Source organism: Cenococcum geophilum (assembly GCF_001692895.1).
Source record: "Cenococcum geophilum 1.58 unplaced genomic scaffold K441scaffold_36, whole genome shotgun sequence".
Taxonomy (NCBI): Eukaryota; Fungi; Ascomycota; class Dothideomycetes; order Gloniales; family Gloniaceae; genus Cenococcum; species Cenococcum geophilum.
In genome coordinates this window covers 1,504,064-1,516,434 of record NW_027137594.1, presented here as the reverse complement: position 1 = coordinate 1,516,434, position 12,371 = coordinate 1,504,064, and the positions used below count along the sequence as shown (strand labels likewise).

Below are 12,371 nucleotides of genomic sequence, written 5' to 3'. Positions count from 1 at the left end.
GCCCTACTCCTTTTTAGGGGCCATAGACGTTATTTTAGGAAAATAACGCATGCAAAACGCCTATAGTGTAACATAACCCAACCATTTATCCCCCTTAAATGTTGTTAGGGATAGCGGTGTTATCTAGTCCTCTAGATATTTAACATTAAGATTTTCAAAACAAAAATAGACAGCTGAAAAGCTACGCTAGATGGTACGTTTTTAATTAGAGCCTAGGAGTTGTTTAAGGATAGTATAATAAGGTTTAAGATACTTTAAATTTTTAAAACAACTACGTAGAGTAGATATTAAGTAAGGAACTAATAAAATATTCTTAAAAAGCGCATCTCTCTTATAGAAGTCTGTAATAGTAGGAAATATTATTTTTAATTACATCTAACTTTTAATGGAAATCCGGTCTCTTTCGGAGATAGTAGATACGTAAAGCTCCAGTTTCTATAACATAAGGGCATCAATAGCAGAAAATGAGATATTTAAAGTTTTATGGGGTAAAATAGTTTTACGGCCTAGAATAGTTTCATGGCCTAGAATTTAATTCCAAATAATTAAAATATGCTTAAGAGAATTGAGGATCTCCTAAATATATATAAGTAAGAGCATATATACAGTTTAGAAACATATCTCGTTACACTTTAAACCTAGAAAATAATATAGAGTGCCTAGCTGAATTAGGTAAAAGAGTTCCGGTATATTATTAAGTGCGTAAAATGCATCTTAAAAGCGCTTATTCTTTAACAGCTACCATAAATCTTTCTCTTTTGTGGCTGTGAGCCGACTCCGCCATCGGTTCTCTAATTTATTATCGTTTCTTTAACAATAATATAAGATCTTATAAAATATTTCTCCGTCTAAAAAGGGCTGCTCGTTTCTAAAGGCCTCTATAATATTTATTAAAGCGTTTAAAGAGAGTTCTGGAAATTACGTTAGACACTTATAAGGGGTATAAATATTAAAACTTACGCTTAGAGTAAAGCTTAACAGTCCACCATTAATTATTTAGATCTAGAACTTGCTTAGTAGCACAGATGCGGTATAATTTATTAAGGCAATTAACAGGTTATAGGAAGGTAGGGAATCTTTATAGTGTCTTCCTTCTAATAAAGTATATTCTTATTAATACTAGAGACCCTAAGGGCATCTATAAGTGCGTTATTATCTACAATAGCCTTAATAAAATGTTCCTTAGTTAATCAATCGTAACTAGTTCTCTTAAAAATATTTTTTAGAACTATAACTTTTTTTTAAACGGCCCACGATAATATTTACGCGCTAAAGGATGCCCGAAATTAAGTACCCTAAGGTTAATCTTTATAACCCCTCTAAAACACTACGCTTTAATAGCTATAAAGTCTTTATCTAGCGTATCTATTACTATTACCTCTTCTTCTAAGTGCAGTACGAGCTGTAAAAAATCTTAAAAGTAGTTATAATGTAAGCCTAGTTTATAAAAGATTAAAAGAGGGCGAAATGTTATCCGCTACTCTAAAAACCGCGTATATCTAAAAGTATAAAAAATTCAGGGTTTAAGGATCCTGGAATTTGGTTTCTTAAATCTAGATTTCGATTTTTCCAATCCAGCATCGCTAAACTAGATCCCAAATTCGTTTTCTAGAAAATCGACTAAGCACTGCCTCCAATAGTGTGTTAATTCTCCTATATTTAAGGCGTAGTTTATTAAACTATACTAAGAAAGCAGTTACGGAGAGTAGCTTATATGCCAGAATATAAAACAACTAGTTAATAGTTTGTTAAGCCAAGCGCTTTTAAATCCCCTAACCCTTATTAATAGCCGTATAGATATTTGTGTTGGAACAATATAAGTATAAATCCGTCTCCGTCTCCGTCTCCGTTTCCCTTAAAACTCCTACTATATATTTTTTACGTTATCGTTATTATAATAGATCATCTTTAAAACCAAGGAAATAGTAAGAAAGTGTTTTAACTTATATCCTACAACCAAATTATATACTTATTAAGTAATAGATTAGACTTCTATAACAAAGTCTCCTAAATATACTTATAAAAATCCAGGCTTATTATAACTAGAAGATTCTAAATCTAATACTAACTCTAGCTCTAAAGAGGAAACCGACATTCTAGAAAATGCTACAGAGGTGCCTCTATACCTATGAAAAAAGAAAGTAAATAAGTCTAACGGGCAGTTCTAATGCATAGTTAAGGGGTACGCCTCCCGTTTTACAGCAATAACTTCCCTTCTAAGACATACCCGCTACCTAGTAACGGCAGAACCGCCATATACTCTCCACGCTACCTACTATAATCGGCTAGAAAATTGTTATTATGCAGCCTATAAAAAGCAATATAAAACTTTAAAAATAATTAGTTAATATCGTAAAAGCCAGCACCTAGATAAATACGAAAACCTAATAGGAGTAAAGATCCTACCGCAAAAGTTTTAGCCAGTAAAGCCCCAGCCTATAAATCTTTAGCTAGAAAATCTCTAACCGCTAAAGCCCTAGCCAGCAAGGCCTTAGCTAATAAATCCTTAGCCAGCAAAACCTTAACTAGAAAATCCCCAGCTAATAGAGCCCTAGTTAGTAAAGCATTAGCTAATAAAGCCTTAGTCAGAAAGCCCTTAGCTAGAGGAGCCTTAGCTAGAAAATACTTAGCTAGTAGAGCCTCAGCCAAGATATACGTATTTAAAATAACCCACTCTTTTATTTACTAATATTAATCTATTAATTAGTAATATATAAGCAATCTTCAACCTCTATTTAAGAGAAGCGTTTACTAAGCTCTTTAACTACCTTAGATAGTAGCGCTATTTCTACTAGCAGCCAAAATCATAAGGTTTTCTCACAAGACTAATACTTTCTTAGTACTAGGCTCAATTTCAATTACTCTCTACTTTAAGGTAACTGGGTCTCTAATAGTCTTAATATAAACCCACAAACCGCGAAACGCTAAAGACGTAATAAAAGCTATAAGCTAGCTCCTATCCCACTATACAGTACGCTATAGCTAATAGGTACTAGTACTTTATAACTCCTTGCCAATTTTAGATAGCTAAGCTCAGGAGTACCTAAATTTAAAAGCCTTAAGTAAACCTACTTCCTTAACGGATAAATAGCCTATCGCCCTTAGGGAACTTAATTAAGATGCCGAAGCACTCCTAAATATAGAGATTTAAATAATAGGTTTAGGTTACTCCTTAAATTATATAGGAGAGGCCCTACCGCAAAGATATATTTCAGAATCTCACCACTTATCGCCGCGGTAAAGCTTGTCTATTAACCCTCAATATAGAGCCGCCAGATTCCCTGTTATAGTACAGCAGCTCTTAGAATTTTACAGTGCAAAGTTTAATTACTCTAAGGCTCTAGAGTTAGTTTTTCCATAGCCTATTAAGGGAGGATACCCAACAATAGCTCTAGGTAAGGGTATAACAGTAGCATTTTTAATAAAATTTGCTTTTAATTTGCTATAGTACGCAGAATTAAATCTAACGGAAAAACCGCACTAAAGGATTCCTAAAAAGCATAAAACTTCTCTCTACGCGAACTATAGCCCAGCCTATTTTTCCTAGGCCTATAGCAATTAAATTATACGGGAATGCTACTACGGCTTCTTCCTTACTTTGTTTCCTTATAAAGACCACAAAAATACTATTATCTATAACCAAATTATTATTGCTAACCGTATCATTTATATCTATCTTAACCTTTACTTTATACTATATATTTCTTAGCAAATATATATCTCTATAAGTTATAATGGGAATTACCAAGTTAGAGGCTTTCTCCTTAAGCTTCTTATTAGATAGATCCTTAACACCTTCTTCTATAATCTCTACTATTTATATATAATAGTAGAATGTCTTCCGCTACCTTATTTTAAAATGCCATCTACAGGTTAAAGGACGCAGGTATAAATTTATAGCTAAAAGAGGGAGAGCTAACGAGCTAAAGTTAGAATATAGCCCTATATAAACTTCTTTACTTAAATATACTTAGTTTGCTCTTTACCTATTGTAACTGTTTTATAGGAACATAAAGCAAGTTAAATATTAGGATGGGTTGCGATAAAGAGTAAGTAGTTATATAAAGAAAAAAGAATATAAAAATATTGGCGCCCAACACACAAATTCCCGTTTTGGAAGGTAGGGCTATACAGTACCCCACTACTTAACGGAAATTGCGTTATTACCATTCTGGTTAAAAGCAAGCATTAATCACGTATAGCCGTAACGTTTAGCTACCCGCTTTAAAGGTAATTCAAACTAATTATATATAGTTTTCATTAAAATCAATTTAAATAAAGGCAATAGCCCCTAAGAATATAATGCTATAACTTCATATACCTAAGTCTTTACTCTTAGTCTTTGTTGTTCGGTTTCTAAATAACAAATTAACTTTTTTTACGTTGTCCAAGACAGTCCTTTTGGCCTAGACTAAGTATTTAATCAGCTAGTCTATCGGCTCGTTTAGCGTGTTCTTTATTAACTTCCTTTTCCGGAAGAGATTTATTAGCATAAAGATAGTAAATAAACACTACTTATGCTTCGCCTTGTTCCTTAATACTAGATAAAGTATATAATAGCCAAAAGTTACGCAAAAATCTAGCTTAAGATTAAAACATTTAATATTAACTAGATTAAAGTAATATATATATATTACCTAGTTCTATAATAAAGGTTACCCTTTCTTCTATTAGTTGCTCTTAAGAACCTTTACCAATATCCATTATAAAGGTTACTTTATTACCTAAAAAGGCCATACACTATACTGCAGTAATTTTAGGATTTCCCTTAAATCGTAGGTCTCGGCCGAGTTTAGAGGATATTCTATTAAACTTATAAGGCAAATAGTCTGTAATATAGAATGACTTTTAAGTGTAAAAGAGTATTAAACGGACAACCTATAAGTATATTAGCGTTTAATTAACTTTAAGAGAGTTAAAAGGCCATAGGCTATATCATTAATAATAATATCCTCCCTAATAATATTACTTAGGGATTTATTCTTAATAACCCCTTTTAGGTAAAGGGCGCCTTTAGACTATAAAGTGCATATAGCCTCGCTTAGATCGGTTAGTAAAAAGAGCGTCTATTTAAGTCCGAGCGCTTATATCTATATACTCTGTGTATCTATAGCTTAGTTGCTAACGCGCTTATACTAGTTTAAAAGTAAGGAGTTATCTTGGTGGGGCGTAGTTAAGTTACGTGCGATATTTAGGTCGTTGTACATATTGCAGAAAATTTTAAAATGCTCCCCCCCTAGCGTTACTATAGCCTAGGAGAAGTTGAGTAAAGAGGGAAATTTAGCTGCGGGAGGTATATTTGCGGTCCGCTTCTTATAGATTATAAATAGACTATATATACCCACTACATTCTAGTAGTTGCGAGAGAAAGAGAGAAAAGAGAGAGAGAGAGAAAGAGAGAGAAAAGAGAGAAGGATGGGAAGTAGGGCGAAAAAGAGAGATGATATCCGATTAAACCTATATTTAAAATACTTTTTAAGAAAAAAGTAAGGCTTCGGGTACGCTCGCTAAGCCTACCGCTAGGCTCCTAACTAGTTAAGCAGCAAGGCGTACTATACCACTAGTAATATTTTACTGCTATAAAATATCTTTAACTAAAATATACGCTAACAGCTAAAATAGGAAATGTATAAACTATTAAGAAATTAAAGCGCTATTCGCATTAACTTAAAAACATATTCGCGGTATAAATAATAGATAGAATATGCGATAACTGCGCTTAGGTTAACTAAAAATAGCGGAGTATAAATACCTAATTATTTTAAGCTACAAATTGCCTTTTCGCCTTAAAATTTAGCGCCGTAGGTATATATATATAACTTAAGTGGCAGTTTTAATGTAGATTTAGAAACAAGCTCGCAAGACGCAATTAATATAAGTATTAAGTTTAGAGTCGGATCGGATTAGATTAAAAGTATAGCTTTCTTTGTTACCTTATAAAGTCGATTTCGCCTATAAAGATAGAAATTAATGTAATTAAACTGGGGTTCTTAATAAGAAGGCATAAGTAATTATCCGCTATAACAGAGCAAGTCTAAATTCGCCTAGTAATCGCCATAGGCCATTATATAGAACACCTTGTTTCCATTACGTATTCCCGCCTCCCTTTATCTAAAAGGTAAGTTAAAATCACGTAGCAGCTATAGAATTATTTTTTATAATAGTAAACGTAATATCACACTAATTATAACTAATTACATGCCTAAAAGCTGCTCTACCAATACTATCTCGCTATAACTCCATAATTAGTCTTAAGTATAGCACCTTAGCTAAATAAAACTTGGTTCTAGAAATCTAGTAATATAATAGGTGCTCTTACCTAAACTAGTAAAAAGTCCTTACCTATAAGACTTTTCTTTAGGCGGCTTACTTTTAATAGTTAGGACACTCTATACGCAGCTTCTAATTAAGACTCCGTACTTATTTAATAGCTATCTTCTTCCATATATCCTACCCTCTAATTTTAGTGTATACGAAACTAAGTAGGCCAATAGTTATCTTACTACCGCTTCCTCTAGATGCAAAAAATTAATATCTCTAACTGGAAATAGTTCCAGACGTTCTTTTGGTGTATATTTAAATATAACTAAGTACATATTATAGCTTAAGTTAAGCAGCTCTAAAGATGGCAAACTTTTAAATAAAACGTTATTAACGATACAGATTTACTAATACACTTTCACTAACAAAAACCTGTAAAGCTTTGTTGTTAAGTTAGAGAATATTATTATAGGAAATATCTGGTGTATATTTAGTCTAGGTTAATATTTAAGATCTAGTTTAGAACGATATTAAGTCCACTATATATAATTTAATATTTAAAGTACCAAGGCGGGGAATATACGTGCAACAGGGTTTAAAGTCTAAAGATTAAGATTTAAGGTTAGGGGATCTGGCCTAGGACAATAGATAGAGAAAACGAGTAAATTTAGAGCTTATAAGAGATAAGGTGCCCAAATTGCCGCATAAGGTACCAAAATAAGGGATAGTGGATTTTCCTAGTCAGCTAGGTCACAGGAATAAGGAGGTAAAGCGTTAGGGAGAGTAGGAAAAGGGCTATAATACTAGACCATTTAGAAAGATTACTCTAATACGAGCGTAAGATAAAGGAGAGAAGTAAAGTATAGCAGCTAAGAAACAAACGCCTGGCATATATAATCTCTATATATATTCGGAGTAGCTAAGGAGCTAAAGTAAGACTATATAATCTCGGCGACTATAACTTCTTCCGTCCTAGGTTAAGGAGAAAGGTAATTCCCATATATAGACACGAACGAGCTATAAGGCTACTCTAAACTCAAAATTCGTAGCAAGTTTTATTTTTCCCATTATATACAGGTCGCTGGCCACTATTTACAGGTTATTGGCCACTTTTTACAGGTCGCTAGCCACTATATTCAGGCCGCTGGCCACTATTTATAAGTCATTAGCTACTATATATAGGTCGCTGGCTACTATATACAGCGACTCGCTAATAGGATAGACTAAAGCAACTTTTAAAAGCGAGGCTCCGATTTTAACTACTAGTAGCAATAGCTCTAATTTGTTAAGTCTATATCCAGCGCCTCCTATATATAGATCTTCCAGTAAGATCTGTGTTCCCCCTTAGGGCTAATTTCCACTTTTATATTATCTAATAGTTCTTAGGTTAATTGTAAACGATATACTAAATATAGCGATTTATATATCGCATTAATAAAGCATAGAGAGAGCTAATATATAGCTAGTTTCGCCCAGTAATGCTAAGTATATACGGTTACCTTCTTATTGCCCTAATTTCCTCCCTATATTTATCTCCTTGCGGCTCTTAAACTATGCTCTAATTTGCCCTATTTACTAGCCATTCACTCTTTAGCATAAATTGCTTTATTTTAATCTCTAGCTTATTTATGCCGGCTGTCGATTCCTTTATCTACTATATCTAGCTACTTATTATACTAGCTTCCAAATTAAACTAAGATTTTAGCTACAGTACCTTAGTTAAGGAATCTCGCCTAAATACCATATTATTCGTCAAGACAGATCTAGAAAAAGCTGTTCCTAAGCCAACCCTAGCTCATTAAACCACAAGCCCAGTAATTAAAAGTCCTCCTTTTATCCGTCAACTATCCTATCTAAAAGGCTACTAAAGGGCACCTTAACCCAACAACTTCTTCTAACTTTAGTGTAAACTTCTTTAAGTTAATAACGTAGATAAATATAATGTAGAATATACCAGTTACAGAATAATACACTTTTTCACCCTAGAGGAACGGCATTTGTTCTGTAATATTATAAAGGAAAATAAATCCAAATTGCTAGAGCATTTTCTCTACTTAGATAAGTTTTATCTGTCGCTATTTAATATTACTAAGACTATCAAACTTTAAGTAAGTTTAATCTTAAATACACTATAGCTACTTTAATTTAGCTATAGGAGAAAGCGAAAATAATTCTATCAAGCTAGCGCGAATATATTAAGGAAAAGGGTATAAAGAATGCTAGGCTATTATAGGCACCGGAAATCATAATGTGGTGATTTAACTAGGTAGGTTATAGCATTTATATTTATAGTAGCTACTTTTTATACTATTTAGTAGAGTGTTTAGTAATAGATTCCGGTATATAATTATAATAAAATCTTTACGCCCCTAAATTAGTTGGCTTACGCTATTATAGAGCATCTAGTTTATACAGCCAGACAATCCAAAATTAGTGCCCCTATGGTAGATAAGAATCCATACCACTAATATCTTCGCTTTAATTCAGCCGCTTAGTAGCCCGTTAGCCAGTAAATATATTTATAAAATAACTCTCGTCTCTGCCCTAATATTCTATAACCATCCCTCTTTCTTACTATTAACACTTAACCAACCTAAAGCCCAAAAAATGGATATTAGAAGTCTAATTTGCTTAGTTACACCACTGCAAGCGCCTAAGAGATTAACGCTACTAAAAGCTTTAATATTAATCTCCCTACCTTTAACACTACCAATTAACTTCGCAACACTAGATACTTAGCAGATATACGCGTTAACAGTTTATACTGCCGATGCTCTCTAATTAATTAATTACTCTACTAATACCCAATATAGTATAACACGGCCAGGTTTTATCCTAATAGCCGCAACCCTATTATAGGTTTACTACCTTTAAAATTAGAGTATTTACTATTACCAGACTTAGGGGTTTTAGAATTAGTTAGTCTTGTACTAATATATCCTTAGAGAACACATGTATAAATAGTTCGTACTGTTAATACTCCCTCTTTAATTACTTTACTAATACCTAATAAAGTAGAACATAGCTAGCTCCTATCCTAATAGCCGCAACTCTAACACAGACTTACTACCTTTAAGATTAAAGTCTTTACCTTTGCTAGCCTTAACTAATTTAGAATTAGTTAACCTCGCGCTAATATACCCTTAACAAACACACGCGTTAATAGTTCGTACTACTAGTACTTACCTAATTCTTACCCTACTAATGCCTAATATAGTATAATACGGCTAGACATTCTCCTAAGAGCGGCAAGCCTTCTACTAACAGAAATACAACGCTTATCTCCTCTCCTACTATTAGCAAGCCATCTACAAATACTTCTTTATAAAGTCGTCTAGGCGGAAAGAAGTATCGCGATAATACTTACTATACGCAACCGGATAAACAAAAAAAGGAAGAAACGTGGGAGAGGATTATAGAGTCTTATCTAGATACAATTATAACAAATTATAAGAATTATTATCTAAATAAGTGCAACCTTTTATTATCGCTAGGACTTAGCAATCCTAATATTATAATTAGTAGGGAATCTAGCATTACCAGTAATATATTAAGTGTTTCCTTAAACAAGTTAATACGCCCATACTCTTTCCGTTCGTTCTATTATTCTTTCCTTCGCGTATATTTAACTAAAAGTTCCTAAAATACTTTAGAATGTTAAAGTGGAAGGATGCCTTAAAAATAAACTTATTAAAATAGATGGTTAATAAAGGGTTTAGTTAGGATCAAATTGCATAAAAGCTAGGGTTAATAAAGAATAATTATCAACTAGAGTACCGTTATGCCACCTCTAGCGATTAAAGGCCTAGTATAATATAGTTAAATAATTAAGATACAGACCTATTAAATTTAAGAGCGAGCTTAGTTAGATTTAAATCGATTGCCGTAATACTTAAGTTATATACACCACTCCAATATATATTAAGATACGAATTATACGCACCCTACCTTGCTAGCTCTAAAGTATTTTACTTATTACTATTACAGTTTATACAGCAGCAATAATCGTAAAATTGATTAGCCCCTTCCCCCTAGTCTATGCCTTTTAGGCTGCTCTAATCTTCCCTTAAAAGGCATATACTAGACATATAAGGAAGATAAAATTCTTATCTCTATAAAAGGTAACCTATATAATAAGGTCGCTATTGTAAAAAAGTTCCCGGGCAAAATAGAAACTATATATTGCCTTTAATATAACTACCTTAAAAGAGTAGAGCACTACCTAAGCTAAATACTACTATTACTAACATCTAGCACTAAATCTAGCATCACTAGCGAGCAACCTAATTTCATTAGCAGCAATTATAGGAAAACTCCCACTCTGCTTAAATACCGCTAACTCTACATCCCATTCTTCTATATCCCTACTCCTACCATTATAAATCCCCTCGCGGATAACATTAAGCTATAACGCTAGGGCTATAGTTTTAAGTAGACAGATACCGAAAAGGCCCTTCTCTTAAAATTGGGCGGTGTCGATCCGGAATAGTTATATATTGCAATAATATTTCTAAAAAGGTCGGGACTTTTATATAAGAGAGAGTATTATAAATTAGCCCCCGCTAAATAGGCGTAGGGACTAAATTAGGATCCTTTATAGATAAAAAAATACTAAATTAAGGGAAGTAAACTTAGGATAGGAAGCTATAGGAGTGGCTTTAAGAGGATTCTTATAGGCATATAAGCAAAAGTTTAATAAGCTATAAATTAGCCGTTAAGAATTATGTATTTATTAATCTAAATAAAGTTTATACTATAGCAACCCTATAGGATATCTTAGCCTACTTAAGCAGAAAGTGGCTTTTTTTAAACCTATATACGCGCCTTATAACCCCAGGCGTTATATAATATCATAGCAGGTATAAATAAGTGGCGTTAGCTAGTTATCCGCCATATTTAGCAGCCTGCGCCTTATACACTACTTTGTCTAGCCATTTACTGGCCTTCCGCCGTATATAAATAGCTATCCTCCCACCTCTTAAGAGCGGGACACTTCTTACTTAGCCTCTTACCCGGCTTAATAGATACTAACGCTAATATATAGCGCAGAAAACTCTCTAATAACCATAATGCCTATATAATAGTAAGAAGCCACTAGTAAATCTAATTTGGAACAACTAAAGGCGATATATACTCCCGATTTAGGCCCTAGTTTAATTAATTATATACTAACCTCCAACACACCTATAGAGGGAGGCCAACCTTCCTTAGTTATACCACTTAAGATATAGTAAGAGAAGGAATCGAAGATAGAGGAAAAGGTAAGAAAGTAAGCATGACTTCTATAACGTATATTCTAATCCGTAAAGGCTAAGAGAAATATCCAAGATATTATTTTTATAGAAGAGCCTAATAAGAATATTATATATATTAAAGACCACTTAAGACGCCAAAAATTTATTAACTACCTAAAACTAGGGAGGAAAGCATAAAAAAGGCCACTAAACTGACCTTACCGTACCTCTACCTCTACCTCCCCCACTTTAAAGTTATATAATGAGTACGGCAGAGCAAATAATTAATCTAGTTTAAATTTCATTAGAGAAACAGGTAGCCGAAATTAAGGACGGGATAGTAAAGTAGGTAACTATACTAAAGAATACTACGCAGAACTAATATAATAAACTTAGAAAGGGGACGGAAAAGCAGATTGCTGCACTAAAGGACGCCGTAGGGAGAGAGTGTAAGGAGGTTAAGAAGGGAACAGTAAAGAAGCTTAAAATACTAAGGAATGCCTAGGACGTTTAGCTTAAAGCTCTTAAGGATATAATAAGATAGGCTAAAAACCTACTAAGACGGACTAGCAATGGTTTTTAAGGGATATAATTAGACTTGCTTTTTAGCAAATCCTAATATACTCTCCTAAAATTTAGATATTTATTAAACGTTAAGCTTTATAACTTTATACTGGTAATCTCTATCTCCCTAATAGCGTTTACGATATATTGCTCTCTTTAATGGATTAAATATCAACATTTAAGCGGTCTTTATTTATATCTCTTTACTATTAGGCCCTTCTATAGCTTAAGCGTGGTATTACGTATATACAATATTACGTAAACTTGTTAGATAGGCCCTCCCACTAAAGAAATCCTTTTCATTTTCCTATT

The 12,371-nt window shown here is 33.2% G+C and overlaps 1 protein-coding gene across 1 annotated transcript; it reads right to left on the bottom strand.

Annotated features, from left to right (window-relative positions):
• Positions 1-201: 201 nt before the first annotated feature.
• Positions 202-363, bottom strand: K441DRAFT_573157 (uncharacterized protein; the record flags this gene model as incomplete). Its single annotated transcript, XM_067644045.1, has 1 exon — positions 202-363. A coding segment is annotated over one exon (162 nt), but the record flags the coding sequence as incomplete, so codon positions are not given.
• Between the last annotated feature and the right edge of the window lie 12,008 nt (positions 364-12,371).